This window comes from Lissotriton vulgaris, chromosome 2_2 (genome assembly GCF_964263255.1).
Source record: "Lissotriton vulgaris chromosome 2_2, aLisVul1.2, whole genome shotgun sequence".
NCBI lineage: Eukaryota > Metazoa > Chordata > Amphibia > Caudata > Salamandridae > Lissotriton > Lissotriton vulgaris.
The window spans coordinates 200,011,316-200,038,493 of NC_141688.1; the positions used below are offsets into that span (position 1 = coordinate 200,011,316).

The 27,178-nt window shown below is 46.0% G+C and overlaps 1 protein-coding gene across 3 annotated transcripts in view; it reads right to left on the minus strand.

The window, feature by feature from the left end:
* Nucleotides 1-4,331: 4,331 nt before the first annotated feature.
* Nucleotides 4,332-27,178, minus strand: part of PRR5L (proline rich 5 like) — a 260,905-nt gene continuing 238,058 nt past the window's right edge. For all 3 annotated transcript variants that reach the window (XM_086959532.1, XM_086959533.1, XM_086959534.1), the window contains exon 9: nucleotides 4,332-7,758. In XM_086959532.1, the coding sequence (XP_086815658.1) occupies nucleotides 7,382-7,758 (377 nt within the window). In that variant the 3' untranslated portion in view covers nucleotides 4,332-7,381. The remainder of the gene's footprint in view (nucleotides 7,759-27,178) is intronic.

The window sequence follows — 27,178 nt, forward strand, 5'->3', positions numbered from 1 at the left end:
CCAGAAAGTGCTCGTAACCGAGCCACCAGAGAGGCCGTGAGGCATGCCAGTTGCAAGCCGGACCCAGAACTGTGACGGGGGTATCCTGAAGTGCGCTGCTGGCCAGCGCGGAAATGTCTGATAAGCTTCTCCCTTCAAAGAAAAGAGCAGGAACCCATGGGGAAAGTTTGGAGAGACTTTATTGATCGAAGCTCATAGTCCAATGGCGGCGAATGCATTTCGGGCATTCCCTTCTTCAGCGCCCAACATCAGACTCGTGCAGCATCGCCAAGTTCTTTCCTGCCGCTTTACAAGTGTGTCACGTGGGTACCGCTCCTCCCCCATTAGCAATCATGCTCACCTGCTACAGTCCGACTTCATCCTAGGACTGCAACACCCATCATGCAGTGTAGGCGCAGTGAAGGTAGGTGAAAATTGCGGGGATGGGTAGATGGTCCTCTATGGCGGCACCCCCGTAGGCTAGCAGGCTCGATGTGTCACTCCTCTGAGTCTCCAAACAACAGGACCCTCCTCGAGTCCCCAATTCCGCCACATCCACAAGCGTCAGGAGTCTGTTTGCAGGGGCGCGACGCGGACAGCAATCAGCCCTACAGAGGTAAAATACCTCATCTGCTCCCTTTGTCCTTTCGCCAGGGCGGGTGCCAGAAAGTGCTCGTAACCGAGCCACCAGAGAGGCCGTGAGGCATGCCAGTTGCAATCCGGACCCAGAACTGTGACGGGGGTATCCTGAAGTGCGCTGCTGGCCAGCGCGGAAATGTCTGATAAGCTTCTCCCTTCAAAGAAAAGAGCAGGAACCCATGGGGAAAGTTTGGAGAGACTTTATTGATCGAAGCTCATAGTCCAATGGCGGTGAATGCATTTCGGGCATTCCCTTCTTCAGCGCCCAACATCAGACTCGTGCAGCATCGCCAAGTTCTTTCCTGCCGCTTTACAAGTGTGTCACGTGGGTACCGCTCCTCCCCCATTAGCAATCATGCTCACCTGCTACAGTCCGACTTCATCCTAGGACTGCAACACCCACAATGCAGTGTAGGCGCAGTGAAGGTAGGTGAAAATTGCGGGGATGGGTAGATGGTCCTCTATGGCGGCACCCCCGTAGGCTAGCAGGCTCGATGTGTCACTCCTCTGAGTCTCCAAACAACAGGACCCTCCTCGAGTCCCCAATTCCGCCACATCCACAAGCGTCAGGAGTCTGTTTGCAGGGGCGCGATGCGGACAGCAATCAGCCCTACAGAGGTAAAATACCTCATCTGCTCCCTTTGTCCTTTCGCCAGGGCGGGTGCCAGAAAGTGCTCGTAACTGAGCCACCAGAGAGGCCGTGAGGCATGCCAGTTGCAATCCGGACCCAGAACTGTGACGGGGGTATCCTGAAGTGCGCTGCTGGCCAGCGCGGAAATGTCTGATAAGCTTCTCCCTTCAAAGAAAAGAGCAGGAACCCATGGGGAAAGTTTGGAGAGACTTTATTGATCGAAGCTCATAGTCCAATGGCGGCGAATGCATTTCGGGCATTCCCTTCTTCAGCGCCCAACATCAGACTCGTGCAGCATCGCCAAGTTCTTTCCTGCCGCTTTACAAGTGTGTCACGTGGGTACCGCTCCTCCCCCATTAGCAATCATGCTCACCTGCTACAGTCCGACTTCATCCTAGGACTGCAACACCCACAATGCAGTGTAGGCGCAGTGAAGGTAGGTGAAAATTGCGGGGATGGGTAGATGGTCCTCTATGGCGGCACCCCCGTAGGCTAGCAGACTCGATGTGTCACTCCTCTGAGTCTCCAAACAACAGGACCCTCCTCGAGTCCCCAATTCCGCCATATCCACAAGCGTCAGGAGTCTGTTTGCAGGGGCGCGACGCGGACAGCAATCAGCCCTACAGAGGTAAAATACCTCATCTGCTCCCTTTGTCCTTTCGCCAGGGCGGGTGCCAGAAAGTGCTCGTAACCGAGCCACCCGAGAGGCCGTGAGGCATGCCAGTTGCAATCCGGACCCAGAACTGTGACGGGGGTATCCTGAAGTGCGCTGCTGGCCAGCGCGGAAATGTCTGATAAGCTTCTCCCTTCAAAGAAAAGAGCAGGAACCCATGGGGAAAGTTTGGAGAGACTTTATTGATCGAAGCTCATAGTCCAATGGCGGCGAATGCATTTCGGGCATTCCCTTCTTCAGCGCCCAACATCAGACTCGTGCAGCATCGCCAAGTTCTTTCCTGCCGCTTTACAAGTGTGTCACGTGGGTACCGCTCCTCCCCCATTAGCAATCATGCTCACCTGCTACAGTCCGACTTCATCCTAGGACTGCAACACCCACAATGCAGTGTAGGCGCAGTGAAGGTAGGTGAAAATTGCGGGGATGGGTAGATGGTCCTCTATGGCGGCACCCCCGTAGGCTAGCAGGCTCGATGTGTCACTCCTCTGAGTCTCCAAACAACAGGACCCTCCTCGAGTCCCCAATTCCGCCACATCACCTCGCAACTTGCCTCGTCGCAGGGGGAGCACACAGAAGCTGGAGCCATCGTCGGGAACAAAGCAGTATCCCGTCAAATATCACAACGCAAAGTTCCTTAAGAATGATGGCACTCCACTCATCATTCTTAAGGAACTTTGCGTTGTGATTGATATATATATATATATTAATCAATGGCTCTGCAGCAGAAAAGCACTTCACAGCATCAAGGTAATTCCTTCATTTATTAGCATACCGAGGATGGCTTAACATCCGTATTTTCATCTTTCTTGCCGACGCGTTTCTAAGCGGTCTGCTTTTTCATCCTGGGCTATGGCAATGCGGTTTTGTTAGGCTGTTAACAGTCCCGTACCTCCACTGCCTTTAGTAGTAGCAGCTGTAGGTATGTCAGCTTCGTAGCTTGCTCGCAATGAATCCTGGGACATTTAGTTTGAATCAGCAATTTTAAGCACCTACAGTGGGTTCCTCTATGCCACAATAATTAAACAAGGTCACAGTGGTTTAGTACAACACCACTGCGATATTCAAGTCACTCCAGTGTGCCCCAGCATGTAATTCCACCCTCGCAATTGTTACAAAATGCTGTGCTGTCTTCACTTCGGGTAGTCCCTGGTCTGACAGCGGCGCCTTCCTCCATAACAGGGTGGTGCTCTTCCCATGACCCGCTGGAGTAGGGGCAGTAATGACAAGGACTACCATGTCAGAAGACGAGGCGGCAGGATGCTACTCTGACGGAGGTGCGAGTGCAGTCCAGGGCACACTGAAGTGCCTTCCATCGCACTGGATTACAATTACCACAACATAGTTGTTTTAATAAGGATGCCATTGCGGAACCCACTGTGGGTTAAACACTACAGGTCCCAGAGTTCATTGCGAGCATTTACGCTACAAAGCGGAAGCAGTTACTTTACCAAAGGCAGCTGATATGTGGACCGCAGGACTTTTAATGTACCGCATTGCATCATTGCCCAAGAAGAAGATGCAAACACCATCGAAACGTGTTGGCAGACAATATGAAAATGATGGATGTACAATCACCTCTGACTTGCAAATAAATGGTAAATAACCTACCTGTCGTCGAGTGCTTTCCTACTGCAAGAGCAATTGGGATACAAATATACATATATGCTCAAGGAACATCTACCTCCATCTCCACAGGTCTTCAGTGTTTACATGTGAAGAATATGAAAATAAACACTCTGGTAAAACCATTTAAGGAGGAGGTCAAGTCTCGGGGTTATCAATTGTTACACCATTAAATAAGCTTTCTGAACTCTAAATCCATTGTGCGATCCTGGGCAAAACAATGCCCTGTGTGAGATCCTGAAAACCTTCGAGTACTTAGAATAACAACAAAAAACAAGATTAAGAATGCTAAAAAGTTGTACAAATCTGTACTGAAAGAAATCTGCTCTAAATTTAAAAAAATATATATTTTTAAATTTAGAGCAGATTTATTTTGTACGGATTTGTGATGATGTATAGATCATATCATATATATATATATATATATATATATATATATATATATATATATATATATATATATATATATATATATATATATATATATATATAGCCTCTAAATCTAGGTGGGTAACTATGCTGTGAACATTTCAAAATCTTATAAGTTAGTCCTGTTCGAAAAATTTAGACCATAGGCATAATAGGATGGAAGGAACAGAAAAGATATTTAACAATGAGTTGTTCTGTTTTACACAGAGGCCAAGAGGAGGCACATTTAGTATCACATGCAGCAATTTTTTGGGTATCACACATCGCGTGTACAGTGATGAAAAGGATACAAAACACAGAACAGACATCTCAATACAAAAGGTACTTTTCAGTTTTGTAACAAAACAAAAAAAAAAATAATTTGTGGAAGTTATCTTTATTTTTGATTTACAAATAAAACCAATCCAAAATGAAAATGTTTTAAGACGTTACCACACCCTTACCCAAATGCTACCATAAGCTTCAGTGTGTGGATTTCTGTTTAAAATCAAACTACCTTCCTATTCTACATTGGTAAGACCCAAAGTATTATTGTGCAAATTTTCGCTGAAAAGAAAATCCTACAAAATGTAATTTTCAAGTTTTATCCAGGACCACTGCTCACATTTTCTCTTTTTAGTCTGCCCTGGGACAGAACAGAGATTACTCCAGTTTATTCCTTGTTTTAAATATTACAAAATTATTACAGCTCAGTTTGCGGCTGGTGCTGTGAAAACAATATCCAGTATTCGGATCATACAAGCCAATTGCATTTTCTAGTGCAGAGATATTCAATTCTGGTAGAGAGCATTATTTTACTTATTTTAGGACATTTATTAATAACCACAATAATCCCTCTCTTTAGCCTTCTAGTAGTTCAAAAAGCCATCTGTAAATAAGCCAAACAGTCCAGTGACTGGTTAGAAAGTAATATCACTATAATAAATGTTTCAAGACTTGTATGTCCAAAGACCACAGTATCAGCACAAAGCTGTAATACTCCTTTTATCGCACATTGTTCATAGTCACGGGTACGTTAATTCCACTAAAAGATGCTTAAACCAGACAGATGACTAGAAAGCGCAAAGCCCTTCCTCTGTACTCGGCTGGTATTAACTCATGTAATATATTGTATTCCCAGAGTAACACTGGGCATGAAGCCTGCAACCCAATCCAATTGGTTAAAAGCCCTTTTACAATTCTGAAGTTTTCCTGCATCTCAGAGGTTCATCGCTGTTAACAGGGCTTATGTGGTGTCACATAGCAGGTCACAGTTTTGTATTACAATGTAGAGTGAAAAAAAAAAACTTCTGCCCTATAAAATCTGAGATTAACAAAAGATTAGGACAACTTTAACCAAACAAGCAACTAGCTTGTAGTACAGTAAAATGCCTTCGCTTTTTATATCCTACAACCACAGACTCATAAATAAGACACAGTTAATATAGGAGTCAAGTTTCCATCTTCTAAGAGTTTGGTCTTTTGGGTGTCCATCACCAAATGGTGGTACAAATGGATGTAGCGAGTGTTCAGACTTCGAAAACAGTGATCGCACATTTAAGGCACCTTTTCTAGATGTCACCAATATATAAATTAGTCATAAGTACCAAACAGCCTCTTCCAACAGTCTGCTGTGTACTATCACGCTCTACTCTATAGCCTGGACACCTCAGAAGAAAGTGAACGAGAACAGCTGAGAACACATTCCACAGCCACGATAACATTAGGATTGTTGGAGAGCCCCAGTAACCTCCAAAAGGCACATGCTAAAATACTGCTAATACCAACAGTTTGTTGTAATAAGTCCAAAGAACACCACCTTATAGAACCAATATACCATGGGATACAATGCATTGTAGCGCTATGGCAGCCCAGCAACATTGCATTCTAGAGCTCTGGTACGCGCGTTACCAGGGAACCAGAGTACTAATGGGAAGGTAAGGGCAAGAATAGCTGTTTTCAGAAAAATTGCAAAATCTACCTATTCTGGAGCTGCAAGGACATCTGCTCAACACATATTAGAACTATGGTATGTTAAGACAAGAAACAACACAATGCTGAGTTCTAGTAATAATAGAAAAAGAGCTTGTAATGAGACGGAAACCCCATGAATGGCATTCAATACTAATAGTAACTTCAAACATGACACTCCTAGAAATAAGGCAAGACTCTGGATAACTTATTAAACTTGGACCACAAAGATCTTTCAACCTCTGAGAGCACTCATTTACTTGATTACATGTGGCAATAAGCATCTGCTAAACTGGTGACAAATGGAGACAGACACTGTAACCATGGCTGCTGGCAGCACCACACTGTGGTACCACAAACTGTTTCTTCATGAACTTTGCAGTATACAACACAACTAACAATCCCCACACAATGCGTATAGAAGAGGCTTCCTCTTCGATACGGACGAGTGTTCAAGGCTAGATACCAAGACGCGGTCGCAACTTATGGGTGAATCTCCTCTGAGACAAGAAGACCAAACCTGATGCACTGGACCACAGACATGCCGTCGTTCTCAAGTCAGACATATCCGGCACCCTGTGGCCACTGTCGACCACGATTGGCTATCTTGCTTAAAAGCGGATCCTGCAATGGTTGTTACCCTTCAGTTCGTTCAAGATACACAGATCATAAGCTATCGCACAAGAAAACAAGTAAAACATCTGCATTGATATGAGTTTCTGCGATGAGTTTCTGGTTGTGACGTTTTCTGCGTTTTATAAAGCACATTACACATTCAGAAAAAGTACTTATTATTCGTCTACTACTGGAAGCTAGGAAGAGGATGAAAATGCCTCTACTTCCTGCTACATTTGAAGATTTGAGGCAGACTATACCTCAGTTAGCACTGGTAGACCTATCCCTTTCTATAGGTTCTCCGCCGGTCAGTGGAATACATCGAAAGCACGACTGTAAGAGAGATGACATGTCGCTCTGGAGCGCAAGGCAGCAATGCAAAGACCAGCCATATAACCAAATCTTTCCTCTTTTTCCACTAGTACTGGTTGATTATTTTGAGTACCTGGGTACATTTTTAGAAGTTCTGAAATATCAAATGCTGTTAAAAATATATATATGTAAGTAAACAGGACACAAAGTGCCAGTGATGTGGGAAAATGTTTTTCAGCAGAAGCGTCTCAAAACCTTTTGAACACACGGCATCCAATGTTTGATACTTTAGGCTGGTATATTTCAGTCCCTTGCTTATAACAGCCAACTGTACACATTTCTGACAGAGCCACCTCATAGAAGACATTCTTTAACCCTCAGCTGTTCCAAGCATCTGGCAAGATGAGATCTGCCTCCTTCCACCAAAGTTTCTTGAAAGAAGATTCATCTCCCATCATGTATGGTTCCAGGGAAGCCAGTCCTCTACATAGCATACATAAGGTCTGCAGCCAGAGTGGTGATCACCTGAACTAGCAGACCGATGTGCAGCTGAGTTCACTGGACTCCTGCAGCGACACCACCATGTGTCCGTTAGGGCTGTCGAGTATGTTGGGCTCACTAGAGCACTGCCGGTGGCTGAGGCCTGACTGCAGCAGGAGGCACTCATCCCCATTGTCTTGTTCCTCTACCATCCCTGTGTGCATCTTGGTGGTCATGGCAAAAAGCTGGATGTCCGAGTGGGCGTTGGCCACTGTGTGGCGGCGGACACTGCCGCACTTCTCCAGATAGGCCTCGCCTTCGTGCTCGGTCAGTGGGGTGAGGGGAGGCTCACTGGTGTGCCGTGGTATAATCTGGCTAGAATAGGTCTGCACGAATGTCTTTGGGTGGCATCGCAATGGTGCCCGCTCTGTAAGGGGAAACAAGAAAGAAGGAACAGTCAGTGCTGGGTCAGACCAATCATCTTTCAATTATCAGGAAATCACAGTCCAACAAAGCAGCAGGTGTGGCTAATCACCATTAGGCTACAAGTCTATAAGCACATGGACAGACATTTGCAATGCTCAGAGTGTAACATAAGAGCAACCTAAGAGAACACTCAAAACTCACAGATCTTTAGATGCTGGTGACCTGCCCATAAACAGGAGCAGTATGCATATGGTGATATAGCAGGAAAACCAATGCAATAAGCAGTTTCGGCTAGTTGCTTTTGAAAGTGCTGAAGCTATCAGGCAGGCCCTCCAAGAATGTCCTTGGGCTGAACCCCAAAGCTCTTGATCGTGGTCCATTATGAACAGTGTTTATAGCAGGCCACGATTAAGAGCCCTGGAGTTGAGGCTGAAGTCAGTGCGAGTTTCTCACACTGCATGGCAGTGTGTAAAGCTACATAAAGTAGCATTTTAAACGTAAAAAATAAATAAACCGTACTTACCTACTCCTCTCCAGTTCCGAAGTCTATCGCAAAAAGGCAGCAAGGGGTCTCTGAGCTAACCCTCCTAATCAATCCAGATGGTGCTCTCATGTTGTGAACTAGCATGAGCGAAGAACCAGGATTGATTGGAGCGGGCTGACTCAGCGCTCCTTCAGGCACTGGAGGCCTGTGCCTTCTCTCCACCCAGCAAAGACCGCTCGGATTGGAGAGGTTTGAAATGCGCATGTCAGGCTGGCTATCATAAGACAGCTGGCCAAAGAGGCGTACATACTTTAAACTAAGTGTGAACCACTCTTCCTCCCCTGCTGCCAGTCAGCCATAATGGCCGTGCCCCAACACGCGGCTTGGGCTGATAGGTGCAGCGAAAAATGAAATGGAAATAACATTTTATTACCATTTTATTTATCAGTTTTCCTATGCCGGCAGCGGGATGAGCGATGCCTCTCTGCGCTAATAGAGGTGCCACAGCTGGCATGAAATAATAAGTACATGAAATATGCCAATACTTCAGGTTATAGTTCCTTTATTGAGCCAACACTATGACTGGCGCCTTTCCTAGGTCTGTCAACAGCAAATGACCTGGAACTACAGCATTCCAGAGCTACACACTAACAAGATTCCCAATGAGAATGATAGGCCAGCACAAGGCTGATGCTCTTAAAGTTACAACACACCTCTTCCTTCACATTGACCAGAAACAGAAGAATTAATATCTATGTGAAAGAAAATAATAGGAAAAAAGTGAACTAAAGACAATATACATAATACAATATTAAACATGTGTAAGGAATGCAAATAGACAAAACATAACCTACAAAAATGCACAGTAAAACACATAAAATGATAACTACAACTGACAACATTTCTTGGCAAAGAATCCACACATGCTTAACACAATAATATTGAAACATCACTGGTGCTCTTCTAGGGTTGGTAAAACTCATCCTAATATTTTGTCCTCTCTCTCCCTCCATATTACAGAGATGCTCACCATCATCTCTTCCACTCACTCTCATCCTCACCCTCATTACAATACTCCGCATCGGTCATCACCATTAGGTTTTTGCAACCTTCTTTCTCCTGCATCATTCTCCGACCAGGCAATTCATCCTCCATTTTCTTCTGATAAAAGGCAACTCTCCTTTTATTCCACCTTCGTCAATTTTGAAACTCTAGCCAATCACTCACACTTTGCACATTAAAAGGACCTTAGGACTTTGCACAACTGCATCTACTCCTCATCTACACCTAGTCTGCCTCCCCTAGATCAACTACTCTGCTCATCCCTCAACCCCATCTTCTCACCCTGATCGCATATCTTTACATCAGACACCACAACCTCCTTGAGCACTTGCCACACCAATCCCATCCCAGGAACCCAGCTTCTCATTAGCTCAAACAACCAGATCCATCTTATTCTTTATAACCATTTCAATCACTCATGTAATGGTCGGATTTGCCCCCTCTACCGTGCCATTTAATTGGGGATTCATGACAGTTGTTCCTATGGGTTGCACACCAACCTCTCTGTTTTCTCATTAGCCCGAGCCCACCTGTGTCCCATATTGTCTTTCACCAACCAACTTGGCATTCTTTTTCTGGAAAAGGGATTTTTTTAATGCCTTCATAGTGTAGGCTGTGCTGATCTCCCTGACCCATTCCACCTCAGTCCATCTACTTTGTAAATCCACTTACAACTGCAAAGTGCTTACATTCAGGCAAGGTAAACTTAGGACCAATAAGGTTCATTGCAACTTTCATCACCTGTACTCCTTGGGCCTGCGGTATCTTCTTCCCGCTGTTCACAAGTTATTCTCTTCCCTTAACCCTCCAGCTGCTCCAGACTTCCTCAGCTTATTATCCCACCATTATCAACAATGGATGTATGTAATTACAACGCATGCTTTTACAACGCATGGCATTACGACGCAACTTTTACAACACAAGTTGTTACAACGACTTGCGTTGGGGGCGCTTGATAGTGAATAGTTTAATATACTATTCCAACTCCAGTCCCTGTGGATAGTAGGGAAGGTGTTGGATAGTAAATTAAACTATTCCCTATCCTAGAGCGCCCTCCAGCGCAATTCGTAATGACTTGCGTTGTAAAAGTGGCGTCGTAATGGTAGTGCGTTGTAAAAGTTGCGTTGTAAAGGATGTTTCCCATCAACAATGATCACATTAATCGACTCATTCACATAAGATCTGAGTGTCACTTCCCCACAACTTTTCCTCTGTATACCTTTCATAATCACCTTTCCTACTCTGGTCAAGGTGCGATCCTCTGCATCCGATTCCAGCCATTCTTGTCCCTACTTCCCCAAAACACAAGTAATCTCTCTCAGGTTCATATTCCATTGATATTCACAACAAGCAGTCCACCTGCCTACTACCCCACCCTAGAATGCATTTCCACTTCGTAGTTATAGTCATGAAACTTAGTAGTTAGGCATGCTGCTAAACACGCAGACATCTAACGTACGCTCAGACAACAACACTTTGATCAATTGATTTCATTTGTGTGCACGGCTTTCCTTAAACTAACAAATATGTTCTGAAATGCTCCAGTCTCCCTGCCTCAGCCTGTTTCTTTTTATAACTGAATAATTCAGTTCAGTGGGAGAAAAGGAACATGGCCAATGCTACCACTTTATCCGTCCATTCAGGACACTGCAACAACATTGCCTCAATAATTTATGCGCTAACATCAAATGTCACACACATTTTACTATTCACATCAAAGGGAATCAAAATGTTGATGCCAGAAATCTTCTCCATGATGCTATTGAAGGCATCATCATGTCTGTTTGACCTTTCAAAGTATTTCCCTTTACTCAACAGTTCCTTCATTGTTTCTATTCAGCAGATCATACTTAGGTGTATACATTAAATATTCTAACTCACCTTCCAAGATGTTACGCTAGTTTATTTTAAATGTAAAACATGCTTTTCCTAAATGATCCAATACATTTTTACGTGAGACATTATGCTCCTCCTCTGTCTTTTCAAAGACTAAGATTTTGTCTTGGAATAGCAATACCATTTTTGAATTCCCAAACAACTGACTCATCACACATTGAAAAACGCTTGCAGATGGGGCCAGACCAAAACATACTCATGTAAATTGAAATACTCCCTCTGACGTTATTAAAGCACCCAAACATTTTCAATCTTAGTAATGCTTGTTTTGTTGGTAAGCACTTTTCAAATCAGGCCTTGAAGTATTTATCATCTTTTGAAATTAAATATTGGCAGAATTAGGTTAAGATTGAGGCTTCCTAGCTCCACACAGAACCTTACATGTGGAGAAGTGTGGCTCAATGGTTAGAGCGGTAGACCCTGATGCAGAGGTCTGGCCCGGACCAGGATTCAATTCCCGCCTCGGCGGGTCTGGGGCTCAATTTCCCCGGACCTGATAATTCTCACCTCTGTGTCTATTCCAATCATGGGTCCCACTCTGTGACTCTGGGCAATAGCTTGCTTAATCTCCACAACGGCCACAGCAGCTCTTGGATGCCTGGCTTCACCTTGGGGGTGCACAGGAGTGGGCACTTCACAGGGAAAGGCCAGGAAGGGTTCCACAGCGGTATGTGCACAGCGCCTTGAGATACCTTTATGGGGTGATTCGTGTGCTATATTAAAAAAAAAGCACTACCACCACTACTACTGACATTTCCTTGTGACTACAGACGAGGGAAAAACATTGTGCTGCTCTGATAGGCACAATTACTCCCTCTGACACCATCATGATCAGGAGTCTCCGACCTTTTCTGTAGCGCGAGAGTCTTCTGATCAATAAAAATCATTGTGATCTACTGAAGGCTTGAAGAATGTTACCATATACCCCCACCCCCATTGTCATTGATTCTCAGCTCAAGCTAAAAAACTGGACTGTTAGCAATCGGAACGGGCTTGGTGCAAAAGGTACACAGATGCGGATAAAGAAATGTATAAACACAGTATAAGCGTGGAAGGGTATACTCAGACGTGAGTCCCTTGCTCATTGCACCATCAGGATTCAAGCAAGCCGGGCCGAAGACGGCTGAAATGCCAGAAACCGGTCCCCGGTAGCATGTTTCCTTCCCAGTGAAAGAATTGGCTTGGTAGTGTGGTTTGCCCTGTTCCCATGATACACTTGGCCAGGGACAGACTAATCTGCATATAGCCAGGTTCTGAGCTGGGATGGTGCAGTGAGCTAAAAAATGGTGATGGATTAAGCCCTGATCTCTTGACTGGGTGAGAGTATTCTGCTTAATTCAGAAACTCTGTCCATCACCACCCCCTGTTGTTTAAATATTTTGTCCACCATAAGCGTGGAAGGGTATACTCAGACGTGAGTCCCTAGCTCATTGCACCATCAGGATTCAAGCAAGCCAGGCCGAAGACGGCTGAAATGCCAGAAACCGGTCCCCGGTAGCTTGTTTCCTTCCCAGTGAAAGAATTGGCTTGGTAGTTTGGTTTGCCCTGTTCCCATGATACACTGGGCCAGGGACAGACTAATTTGCATATAGCCAGGTTCTGAGCTGGGATGGTGCAGTGAGCTAAAAAACGGTGTTGGATTAAGCCCTGATCTCTTGACTGGGTGAGAGTATTCTGCTTAATTCAGAAACTCTGTCCATCACCACCCTGTTGTTTAATTATAAACACAGTATTACCACCTACAAACAGCTACTACAAGTAGCCAAAACAAAAATGTTCGCAGCACAAATAGCATTGGCTAAATCAAATTCAAAGGAACTTTTTAAAACTATTAAAAAACATGCCACCCCAATTGTCCCAAAAAGTCAGAGAAATCCTGGCGTTTGTGATAAATTAGCCGAATTTTTTAAACGAAAAGTAGAAATCATTTTTAATTCATTCACAGTAGCTGACAAAAAGGTACCAGCCCATCCGTATATGGATGGACTGGACAGTTCCTGCCATTCACAGATGTTAGAAGAATTTAAACTCCTAGGGACACCAGAAACTATTTAACTTATGAATGCTATCCACTCTGGAGCCCCCACCGATCCCTGCCCAGTGCGGATTTTAATCAAACTCTAGAAGTCATTGGAACAGCACTCACACCACTGCTGAACACTATATTCAGTTCAGGCATATTCCCCAAAATAAGGAAAAATGCTTCTGTCCTTCCTTTGTTGAAAAAACAGACCTCGGATCCAAAAGATCCCAACAACTATAGGCCTATGTCACGGCTCCCATTCCCTGCCTAAATATTGGAAAAGGCCATGAACACCCAACTTAGTGCATTTCTTCAGCTCAACAACTCTCTTGACCCATCCCTATATGGGTTCAGAGCACAGCACGGAGTCGGCTTTACTTAAATTCACGGAGGAAATTAAATCAGCTGTGCTGATCCTGCTGGATTTCTCTGGGGCCTTCGACATGGTCCATCATGAAGTGTGGATGGACCTATTGTCTGATATAGGAGTAGAAGGGCGAGCATGGAAACTCTTGCAATCATTTCTATCTGACAGAGCACAAACTGTGGAACTGGATGGCAACAGGACTAAAGCGTTTTACCTGCCATGTAGGGTGCCACAGGGCTAGTCACCAAGCCCGACGCTTTTCAATATTTATGTGGCACCCCTGGCAGGAGTCATTAGATCATTTGGCTTCCAACTCACCTTCTATGCTGACGACAATCAAATAGTGTTGTCATTGACTGAAGGGACGGAAAAGGAAACCGGGACACGTTTCCATGACTATATTGGGGCCATCCTGCTGGATATCCTTCAACTATCTTTTTTTTTTTTTTGCAAGACCTTTATTGAACATTATACATGTACACAGCAGCGTGCCTACAACCCATGGAGAGGGGCCGGCTGCAAGCGATTTGGCAGTAGTGAATACGAAGCACACAGTCAAGGACATTTAATAGCATCCACTGATACTCGTCGAAGCAGACACCAACCGGTGCTCAGATTCCACTGACATCTCACACTAGCGTCGCACACAGTAAATACGGTCTTATTTTGTGATTTTAAACAAACAACTTGTCAACACCCCAACAACCCTCCACCCCATACCCCAGGTGTCAGGATTTGGCAGCATGTTGTAGTGCACAAGGACGTAGGACGAATAACAACCATTACCCAGCTGTAGGGTACATCAGGGAAACTCATCTCAGAATCCTAGACAGTCAAGATCTATGTGTAGAGCATAGCCTTGGTGCACCGATAACTCAACTCCTCTCCCATGGAGACAGGGCACACAGAGAGACCGCGGAAGAACAAACTTGCAGCACGCATCCAGCACTCCGTTGCCACCAATCCCACTCGTAGCTCATTACATTGAGTCCCCCTCTCCCGCCGACGTACCTCCATTTACACTGCTAGCACTATCATCGTCAGCCATGGAAAGCATATACACCGTATACGGGCCCCGGAAATCTCATGGACGTGACCTTGCAGGAAGCCCCTCGTAGTAGCAAACTAGTTGATCCCTGCAGAATGCCATATCTTGCAGCCACAGTTGCACATCAGGCGCTATCCTCCCGCCCCAAGCCATAGCCACTCGGCGTTTAGCAATCTGTAATGCCAATACTATCATCCTCCTTACACTCGCAGGCACTCCGGAGGCCAATCCCAACAAGCACAGTCGGATGTCCATCGCAAACTCAGTCGATGTCATTTTAGAGAGTGCCTCGGTCACAGCTATCCAGAAAGCATACACATGCACGCAACCCCAGGCCAAGTGTACAAAGTCTGCATCGTCCATCCCACATCGAACACATTGAGAAGTCTCTCGAAGACCATACCTTACCAATTGAGATGGCGTATAGTACCACTGGTGCAAAAATTTATAATGGATAAGGCGAAAGTTGCCGTTGGCCACGAACCCCCCGGTCACAGAACAGCACTCGGGCCACTCATCATCTGTTAGTGGGTCAGGCAGGCACGCGTCCCACCCAGCCTTTGCCGTCACTGCAACCCCCCCCCCCCGTCCTCCTGCGATGCCCGGTATAACCTGGAGAGCAACTTGGCCTTATCCGGAGCAGCGTATAGTAATTGCAAGGCACCCAGTGCCAAGGGTTCCTCCGGATATGTAGGATATAAGGCGTATTGCAGCTTGGAGCCGGACATATATAAACGTGGACATAACCACGTTCGGGGAACGATCCGTCATAGCCTGCAATGAGATGAAAGAGGCACCTGGAAAAAGTTTCCCAACCGTGTCGAGCCCCGCACCCTGCAGGACCTGCAAGGCACCGATCTCACTGGAGACCGAGATGTCTGTGTGGTAAAGCAGTGGCATGTTTGGGGCATATAACGGCAGTCTGTTCGTTCGTTTACCCAATTCTCGCCAGGCGGTGGTAGTGGAGCGCACCGTGTCTACCTCTCCCTTCTCAAACACGGAGTGCGTGTTCACCATCATCGCCTTCAGTGGAATAGGCAGGACTGCACTGGCTTCTAGCGCTACATGTGGTGTGTACGGCGGGGCCGACAGCCAATAGGCCGCAAACTGCGCCTGGGCGCACAAGTAGTATAGTTTCATATCTGGTACGGCGAAGCCCCCAAGCGCATACGGCTTAGTCAGGACATCCCATTTCACTCTTGGTTTCTTACCAGCCCAGATTAACGCTATCAACAGAGACTGCAATCTGGCAAAAAAATGCGATTTAAGCGGGAGTGGAATATTAACAAAAAGATGTAAAATTTCGGAAGAACCACCATCTTTATTAGAGACACGTGATCAGCGAAGGTGAGCGGGAGTTGAATCCAACGTGCCACCTGGTCCTCTAGTTTAGAGATAGCCACTCCATAATTAGCCCGAATGATTTCCTGACAGTCCCTATGCATCCAAATTCCAAGGTAACGGACCGGTTCCGTGGCCCACTCTAACGGGAACTCCAAGGGGAAGGGCGCCGCAACATCAGTGAGTGGAAATATAACAGATTTCTCCCAGTTAATGGAGAGACCTGAGAGACGGCTAAACCGAATAAATTCACGCAGCACAGATTCCAAATATCTCGCAGGTTCTCGCACATAAAGGACCATGTCATCGGCGTACATGGATACCGCCAAAGACCGAAGAGGAAACTTCAGGGCAGCGTCCGCATATCATTGCCTCAGCACACACGCCAGTGGCTCCATCACAAGAGCAAAGAGCAAAGGCGACAAGGGACAGCCCTGTCTAGTACCTCGCCGCACAGGGAACGAAGCTGACACATGGCCGTTCACCCGCACACGCGCAATTGGATTAGTGTAGAGCAGAGTCACCAGGGACGTAAAGAAGAATGGCACTCCCATACGATGTAATATCGCAAACATATACCGCCATGCAACTGAGTCGAAGGCTTTCGCAGCGTCTAGCAAGACAGCCACCGCAGCCAAGTCTGGTTTGAGAAGATGTAACACCGCAAATATGGCCCGCAAGTTGTGAGTGGTAGACCGGAGGGGGATGAAGCCAGACTGATCTGGCAGTACCATGACCGGGATGAGTAGGCGCAGCCGAGTCGCCAACGCTTTAGCAATGATTTTGACACCAGTGTTCATAAGGGACAAGGGTCGATACGATTCACATTTATTCGGCGGTTTACCTGGTTTCAGCAGTGCAACCAAAAGCGCCTCTCTCATTGTGGTTGGGAATTGACCCTGTTCCACCGCTTCCTCTAGGACCATTGCCAGGTGTGGTAGCAAAAGATGCACGTATTCTTTATAAAATTCGGATGGTAACCCATCGGTACCCGCTGCCTTACCATTCTGCAATGATGCTATTGCATCCCTAAATTCCCCTTCGGTTATATGATGCATAAGGAACTCCTGTTGACCCCTCGAAAGCCAGACCAGCGCAATATCTTCAAAATATTGTGCATTTTCATCCTCCTCTGCCGTCTCCCTATGCTCATACATCTGTTCATAATATTTTGTAAAACAGGTCAGAATACCAGTCGCACTAGTGACAGTGGTGTCCCCGTCCTCTATTTCTTGTACTACACAATGTCTAGCCCAAGGGTCTTTAACCTGATCTGCCAATCCTCGCCCCGGCCCCCCCCCCCCCCCCCTCGGCATAATAACGCGCTCTGGTCTGTTTGGACAGGAATTTAACCTCCTGGTCCGCTAGTTCATTGTATTCAGTGACTTTCAAGCGAATACTGGCCAGCACCGCCTCCTCAAAATTTTCTTCCAGTCGCCGTTCAAGCAACAACAATTCTCCCTCCAACTTAGTCATTGCATCCCTCAGCGACGTGAGCACACTCAATTGCAGGCCAATACACGCTCCCCTAATGGTCACTTTGAAGGCTTCCCACACCGTGCACATACTGTCAACAGACCCAACATTCTTAACAAATAACTCCTCAATAATCGTCCTCAATCGTTCACGCAACACCAAGTCAGTTAAAGTACCATCTGGAAGTCTCCAAGAGAATGGGGCTGGCACATGTGATGGTAGTGTCACTTTCATACATACTGGCCCATGGTCAGAAATCGTTCAAGGCAGATGTACGACATCCATCACCCACCCGCTGACATCACGGGTCACCAACCAGTAGTCCAGCCTCGACCATGTGTCATGCGTTGACGTGTAGCATATGCCTTCCCTCTTTTCAGGATGTGTCAATCGCCACACATCCACCATACCAAGCCCCCCATTCCATCTCACACTGCATCAGCCGTTCTCTTGTGCGCATAAGGTTCATCGTGTTTCCTGTCCAGTGCTCCATCTAGAGTGACATTCAAATCCCCCCCACAGATTATAGCCGATGGGGGCAACAGATAGATCTTATTCCATAGCGTAACATAAAAGTCGGGGTCATCGGCATTGGGGCCATAGACATTCACCAGCGTGACTAAAGTACCACATAGCTTTCCATGTACTATGATATATCTTCCATCCCCGTCAATCTCTTCATGCAGTGATACAAACGGGACATTTTTTTTTACCAGAATCATAACTCCACGTGCATATGCCAAATAATTCGAAGCTAGTCTAAAGCCTGCCCACTGTTTACCCACAGTTTCAGCCGCCCTTCCCCTAAGATGTGTCTCCTGTATAAAAGCCACCTGTGCCCCATGCCTGTTCAGAAATGCTAACATTTGTCTAGTTTTCTGCGGACGATTTAGTCCCTTCACATTCCAGGTAATACAAGTAAGTTTACCCCCCCTGTTCATATATCCATACCTCAAGTATACCCTGTAAACAATAGTACAGTCTTACAGCCCCACAGATAATGTAGAGCATACAGTTAGTACTCAACCAAGTATCAGCAGGTAACATCACACATGAAAGGCCGCATTGCAACCACGTTTGACTCAGATCCCGTCCCGTCCTGTCCAACCCCCCTCCAGAAAGCGGCACACAGCTCTCCCGGACCCAAAAATACCAAAAGCCCAACATCCCCCCTCCACCCACTTCAGCACCCCGAACTTGCCAAAGCTGTCCCCTGCCCCCCCAGCCCCAAACCCCAACCATATAACCATTAGTGTGTGGGGAACTCCCATGTGTCGGGGGCATAGAGACACACAGCCCTCGCCAGTAAACTAACGAAGAGCAGACCGTAAAAGCCATATATACATCCCACTCCTCCCACCCCAACCCTGCAGCTGCTGAACCCGCAAAGTTTCCGTCCTCCTCAGCGCTCGGCAAACAGTATAGACACAGGTCCAGTAGTTCCACAGTGCCACTCGCAGTACATGTCAAATAAACAATGCCTCAGCACAGGTTCCAGTATCCCTTAAAGAAGAAACCTTTCCACGGTTATACTGTACGATTACTTCTGGTTATCCTGAACATCTATGTATTATGCCCCTCAAAGACCATTTCAGTACAGCAGAATCCCTCCGCACCGCAGCCACCCCCTGGTGCAGAATTTTGCAGTGACACTTGGACAATTGGCAGAGCAACATAACAAATGTGTAACCAGAAAAAGCCCAGTGAGTGCTCCATACGCCATAGGTAGAAGAGGCTGTCGGCCAAATCGTGGTTAGTTCTAACAAAGGCCCCCTTAGAAGACAGTGCTTAATCAGTATGCAGTAGGAAGTCGAACAACCTGAATCCGGGTACTTTCTCCTCCAGCAGTACATGAAACTCAGCCATTTTACTTACTATTTGAATACCACAGTTGTTTCAAAACGGCAAAGCGAACATTTAAGCCACCTCATCCTGCAGATCTTCCTCCCCGTCCTGCGCTACATTTGAAGTTCTTTTACGTTTTTTCTGCTTTTTGGCATAATCCATGGCTGCCTTGGGCTTTGCGAAGATTTTGTTATCCGAGGGAGGCCCAATCCGAAGCCTGGCCGGGTACAGCATGGCGTACGGGATATTTTCTGCGCGAAGGAGCGGTTTCACCATGGCGAATTATTTCCTTGCCGTCTGAACTGCTACCGTGAAATCCGGATAAAATTCAAGTTTATTCCCTTGGTACTCCACAGTGCCCTTTTCCCGCGCCAGCCGCAGGATGACATCGCGATCTTTATAGTTAAGAATGCGTGCAATAATGGGACGGGGCTGCGCCCCAGGCACCGGTCTTTTCGCCAATGAGCGATGTGCGCGCTCTACAATGAACACGCGTGATAGCTGGTCAGCTCCAAAAATGTCAACCAGCATGCGTTCCATGAAATCCTCCATTTTACCCACATTCGTAGATTCCGGCAGGCCCGTGACGTGGATGTTATTGCACCTGGACCTCCCTTCCAATTCCTCGTTCTTTGCCTGTATGGCCGACAAAACACGCTCCATGTTAAATACCTTAGTGGTCACCGTAGCCAGCCCGTCCTCCGTGGCAGACACTCTTTGTTCCACTTCGCCCATCCTCTCGTTTTGCCGGTCAAACTGCGTCGCCATGTGGTCTAGCCTATGGTTGACCGCTTCCATGGTCCCCTCTATGGATTGGAGTGTCTTTTGCATCGCCACCAACGTGGCTTCCAGGTTAGGGGTAGTACCAACTGCCCCAGTCGCCTCATTGTCCGGAGGGGCCTGTGAGGTGGACATCGCCGTCTTTTTGGCCTCAAAGTTAATTTTGGGCTGGTTCCTCTCAGGCCTGCCCTTGTCGACCTACAGGGTTCACAATCAGTCCCAATATCAGCTGGCCACAGGTATAGTGCCTCCCAGGGGCTTATCACACAGGTCTGGGTGGTATTCACCAGTCAGCAATGTCCATATGCACCCCCCGCCGCTGTAGGCTCAACCGCCGATACATAGATCTAATGCACCAAAGCTGCAAGGCAGGGCCCCTTGCCTGGCCCGCATCCCAATCCAACCAGCGCTCCGCAGCAGTTGTAGAAAACCCTGGTACGGTTTTAGCTTTCAGCGCACCCCCAGCTCTGTAGCTCCGCCGAGGTATGTGCCTCGCCCGCTTCCCCGCCAGGCGCGGTTCGCTCGGCGCGGCCTAGTGCGGCCCAGCACCACCTCCGCAGCCCCGGGCTCGTCTATAGCCCCACCCCACTCACCGCACGCAGCAGGGCCGAGCTCTGAGCCGCAGGTTCAGCACTGTCCTTCGTCGCCTCTAGACCCGGCTCCGCCACCTCCAGCTCGCACCTCGGGCGCTCCGTCCGCTTCAGTGGCCCAGGGGAGGCCCAGCCGATCCACAATGTGGCCGTCAGCGTCCGTTTGCAGGGCCGCACACCTCCAGCGCCGGTCCCGGTGCAGCGCGCCACTGTCCGGAAAGCAGGTTCGGGGTCACGCTCGGCGACGAAAATCGTCTCACTTTTCGCCGCGTTGTTCGAGAAGACAGTCTCCGTCAGGTTGGGCAGTTAAGGCAGCAGGATTTAAGGATATGAACAGGATATTGAATGGTCTCGGCGGAGCCTCACATACGTGCGGCCATCTTACCTGGCGCCCTCTAGCGCCCCCATCGTCTTCCAACTATCTAAAATTAAATTCCAGCAAGACCGAGGTCATAAAGTTTGGTAACAATCCACGTTTGTGGCCACCCGCTTGGTGGCCAGAAGATCTTGGTGCCTGCCCCCTACCAACTATGAAAGCAGAAAACCCTGGGGTACTGCTGGACAATAAGCTCACTATGGGTGACCAAATAAGCATGGTGATCTCGGCCTGTTTATTGGCCCTAAGAATTATAAGAAAAATGTAATTATTTCTGTATGAAAACAGCCTCAAGATAGTGAGAACGGCTCTTATAATGCTGCACCTGGACTATTGCAATGGCCTATATCTTAATGGTCAAAAGTAGCACATCAATCGGCTCCAACTATCCCAAAACCCAGTGGCCAGATTGCTGTCAGGAACTCCAAAATTTGTCTCCGTAAAAGAGGAACTGAGGCAACTTCATTGGCTCCCGGTGTAACAAAGAGTTCGCTTTAAGACACTTTGCACCGTCTTTAAGGCCATTAATGGAACAGGACTTGAATTCCTTAGGCGTAAATTTCAATGGTACGTCCCGGGTAGAATGTTACACTGCACAGGAGCTAAACACGTTCAAGTCCCCCCATTTAAAAAGAGTCAACTAGGTGGGCAGAGGCTTCATCAATTGTGCATTCAGGGCATGGAATGAGCTTCCTTTCAGGCTCATGAACGCCCCGGATCTCTTCTCATGTAGAAAGGGGTTGAAATCATGTCTCTTCTCCTAGTAGTACACTGGACTGCACAACACCAGCTGCACGAAAAACTGGCAAAAGAACAGGCTGGTTAACACTGGAGCCCCCAACTCTCAACATTACTAACAACCAGTGCTTAGCGCCAGAACACCCCGGTGAAACTGTGCGCTCTACAAGTGCGATTAACATAACATAACATGTCCATAGAGCCAAAGGATAAGGTTTTAACAAATACCTTGACTACGGGCACTGTGACTGAGCTGCCATATGTACAAGTGAGAGCATGGTCTTTGAGGGATGTATGAAGATGTGTGCGTATCAATAGGATATGGGTGTATGGATGAACGAGAGTCTGTGTTGCATGTACTTGTGTCACAGGACATACCTTTCGCCATACATGTATAACACAGACATACAACCATTTTTTTAAATGAGGGAAATTTAAGTACAGAAAAATATTCTGCGAAAAATATTCATAATATGGAATATTTTTCTGCAATTTAAATTTCTTCCACTTAAAAAATGGCTGTATTTTTCAGTTATAACAGTGTTTACCAGCCTCTGAGACCATGAAACTACTATATGTAAATACAAACAAAAATTAAACTGAGGAGTTAACTTTGTTTGTAAGGATTCCATAAAACTTATCATTTAAATTTGCTCCCATTTCAAAGTGCTGCACTTACAAACAGCAGGCATCTCGCACCCAGTGGCCTGTAGACAGTGCCATATTTGTAATAGAAAAATACAGCCATTTGTTTAAATAGGAGGTATTTACAGTGAAGGACACGTGCTTCTTAAAATATTAAGACTGTAATTGGCTTGATTGAAAGTGGAGGAAAAAATTGAATCAATGTTTCATAGAATTTTTTTATCCAATTTAAATGGTCTCATTTGAAAACAATAACGGTATTTTTCAGTTATAAACATGGCATAGTCGCTACTGGGAGCAAAAGACCTGCTGTTTGTCAATGCAAGTCTTTGAAATGGGATACATTTCAAATGAAGAGTTAACTTAATTATTTAGTAAACTCTTCCTTTTTATTTTCAACCAGTTAAAACATTCAGAAATACTCCAATATTGAGTTGACAATTACTATTATTTAAGATTTAAATACCTCAGTGCTTCGGTTCTTGACCTCTATGCCCAGGGTCATAAATCTGACTCATTAACAGGCCCTGCTGTCTGCAGCCTGAGGATAATAGAGTAAAATAAGCACTGTGTTCCCTTAACTTCAAAAGGAAAATGTGTCCCTGTGTTTATTTAAAAATAAAATCAAGGCTGTGAGCTACCGGTGGCTAGTGGCTGGTTGACAGCTAATCTAGATCCACATACTGGTCACCTCTTCCCTTGACACTTTGTAATTTGCTTTTCCTTGTGTTGCGCTGGTTTAGTTCCGTCGTTTAAGTTGATTTTGTGTACACATCCTCTCAATAAACCCACCTCCTTTTGAACACCAAACTTGCATCCCTCACTGTCTCTTCTAGATGTGTATCTTCTACAACAACATTTGTACTGCTCTTTATGAATCTTATATGTAAATCCAATTGCTGAATCCATCTCAAATATAGGTAGTCTGGATTTATTTAAATATACATTATCTTGTGTACATCAATCTTTAAATTAAGTCTGAGTCTAGAAGTATAGGCAATAAACCTATAGTCCTTTCCGGATATCCTTTTGGAGTCATATCCTTTTGTTCTGGGTGCATCTTGCCCCATTCTTTTAATAACATTTCCGCTAGAATAATGATGCAGTGAGGATGAGAGCTGAGAAGAGCCACCACAGGAGGAAGGTCCTTCTCCTATCTCGCCGCCAAGACCTGGAACTCCCTCCCGACCCACCACCGCCTGACCCAGGACCACCTCGCCTTCAGGAAGCAGCTCAAGACCTGGCTGTTCGAGCAGTAGCGGACCCCCCCTCCCCTAGCGCCTTGAGACCCTACGGGTGAGTAATGCGCTATATAAGTGCTTTGATTGATTGATTGATTGAGAGCATGCAGGTATTGGTGGCTAAATTCACCATAGGATTTTCTATGGCGAGCCTGCAGTCAGGATAGAAGAGTGCTGCCAGCTAATGTGCATTACTCAGCTCAGCTGTAGTGTGCTGAAGCACGAGTAAGCTGCTGTGTTAGTATTTCATTTCGCCACTGAAGTGCGAGCATGGGTTATTTCAGTGCTGAAGCCGATAATTACTTGCTCGCCAGTGAGACCCGATATATAATATGCGATGTTCACTTGCTCCTTTTGTATAAAACCATTGCATAAAGTACTAGAATGGTAAGTGACAGCTGTGGGGCGGGGTAAAAAAAGACTTCCCTGACAGCCGGCTGCCGCCTGTCCTCCATCCTCTTCCTGGCTTCTTCTGTGCAAAGAGGAAGCACCCGGGCTCTGAGGCTCCCCATAGCCAATCATAAGCCTGCAATGTAGTTTAATGATTGGTCTGAGCGCCGTTGTTCAGCGCTCAGCTAGGGAATAGGAGCCTGGGCATGACTGTTTGGCCGGCGCGATATGGCCGGACAATTAGTCATTGCGTACCCGCAAATTGCCCATTACTCCTCCCCCCTACTCTGAGAGCAGTGCAGATCCTCCCAGCCACATAAGATGCCACCGCAGGAACAAATAAAAGGATAATATCAAGTTATCATTTTATTTTTCCTTTTTTTACACGCAAAAAGCAGTGTGGCAATGCACCTCCGCCTTAGAGGAGGAGCCGCCACTGTCCAAATCCTCGTGGAAATGCATAGTAATTACACATGAGTTTCACCAATACCTGCAGGTTTCGTTTGCCTTATTCAACCAATACTACAAATGGTGTTGTCCCTAGGCCAGCCAACAACAACTGACCTGGACTTATGCTTCTACAATAGCTCCGCCCTCACAAGATTCTAAATGAGCGCAATAGGCCAACACAACACAGACTAACAATAGCCGTATAAAGTGCTGTAAATGATTTCGAATATGCAGTCCTTCCCGCCAACACAAAGATATGCAAGACACCTCTACTTTCACAGAAAACAAAATGTTGCCAGTCAGCAGTTTCCGGGTGCAAGATTCATAGTTGTAGTGGGGCTGTGGGAGGCAGACAAGAGCATAATGTATGTGAAATACTAAGAAAACGTAACAGATATTGCTGTGCAATATTCTGAAAACAGGTTACCACTTCTAGAAAAACGTTTATATAATATGGAATTTCCAAGAGTTCTCCAGACATTGCCAATAAGCTTTCTGTGAAAGCTTATGATGAAATTTCAATGAAACAAACAAATGCCGTTTAGGGGGCTTTTTCGCCGGGGCAATTGCAAAGCTCTTTTGGGGGGTGGGGGTGTTTCTAAGGTACGTTGCTTGGCAAATGCAAAAGGTAATTGAGGACTTGAATAGGTTTGCTTACGTAGCTTTCCCAAGATCTGTTGTGGGTTTTACAAAGATCTTAGCGGGCCTTGTGGGGGTCTGTTAGGGGGGGTTGCAAATGTTCTATTTGGAGTATGCAAGTATCAGGAGCATGTAATGATATGGTTTAGATTGGTTGGGGGCGATCTAAGATTCGATTGAGCCCTGTGATAATGTCCTTTGGAGGGTTAAAGGGTTTGCTTGGAGCTCATGTGAGGGATTTGTTTAAGTGTCTATCTGTAGCAATTTAGTGGTAACTTGTTACGTAGGTGTGAGTTTGATCACTCCGGGAATAAACTCCTATTTGGCAGAGAAGCCCAGTGTTTTTAGCGCCTGTACTGCACTGCTATGCAGTTCTGGACTGCACAACACCAGCTGCACGAAAACACCGGAATAGGAACAGGCTGGTTAACACTGGAGCACCCAACTCTCAACATTACAGTCAGACTTGTACACGTTGTAAAGAATATCTCTGAGAAAGGTCTCCTAGCTTCTTCAACACAGATTAATAACTTCTCTTCCAGGCACATGCTACTGCAGAATATCTGTCGGAAGGGTTTGATGTTTTTTGGTTTCAATAACAGACCAGGTGTAGAATTACTGAAGCTTGATGCACAAACTTGGGAGTGGCTACGACAGCGCACAAGAAGCTATGAGACCAGACAGAAAAGCAGGGCTTAATTTGACCCTCTGGTTCCGGGTGCTCAGCACCGGCACTTATGACAGTTTGCCACATTGTGCGCTGTTTTTCCACTTAATGGATGAGCACAACAACAGTTATTTATTAATTCAATGTATCCTAAAATTACTAATAGCTGCAGCCCAAGCCATTCTATTAGCTCTGGGGGCCTGAAATAGTCAGAATTGACGTACTTACAGAAGTGTGGTGGTTAGTATTTGACTACTATGATTGGCAGTACTAGCAGGGGCAATAGGTACTGTGAGCTGCAGTGGCCTAATGACTAGGGCCCTGGAACTTTTGGTTTTAACAAATAAAACACTGGAGAATTTTTTTTTAAATAAAATATGGGTTTATATAAAATATCTTCTGTACCATAAACATGCAACTTTTTGAGATCTTTATTTTTTATATCATGCCAGAAATCAGCAAAGGTCAGTTTTACAGACATTTCTGACCACTGCATTATCAAAACACTTCTACAGGCTTATAATCAAAAGGGCCTAAAAGAGGTGAGAGCAGCCAGCCCATCCATTTCTCTCAAAAGTCTTGCTGGGCTGCTAGCCCAAACCCACACTGACCCTGAGGTGCCATGATCTGAAAGAATCTTTCCAGGTTCTGCAGCCAGAGTGTCCATAGCTGCCAGCTTCCTGCCTGAGTCATGTCTCCCCCATGGCCACAAACCTTTCATCACTCCTTGAATGCTGCGGGAGGAAGCGCGTCATTCCATCCGCCATGGTCATGTGACTTCCTGCGCACATGCCTCTCTACTGCACACCTGGAGCTCAGAGTGGATGAATGAGCACTTTACAGAGGAGAGGTTTTTTAAGAGGGAGGTAGAAAAGTATATGATTAGTTTGTCACGCTGTATTGGAGTTCTTGGAATGTGATTCGTATGTGTTTGAGTTAGCAGTTTGTGATTAGTATGTCACGCTGTATTTGAGTTTGCGGTGTGTGGTATGTCAAGCTGAATTGGAGTTCTCAGGGTGTGATTAGTATGTTTTGCTGTATTTTAGTTCTCAGCGTGTGATTAGTATGTCACGCTGTATTTAAGTTCTCGTTATGAGATTAGTATGTCACTCTGTATTTAAGTTCTTGGCATGTGATTAGTATGTCACGCTGTATTTGAGTTCCCAGAGTGTGATTAGTATGTTATGCTGGATTTGAGTTCTCGTTATGAGATTAGTATGTCACGCTGTATTTAAGTTCTTGGCATGTGATTAGTATGTTCCGCTGTATTTGAGTTCTCAGCATGTGATTAGTATGTCACGCTGTATTGGAGTTCTTGGAATGTGATTCGTATGTGTTTGAGTTAGCAGTTTGTGATTAGTAA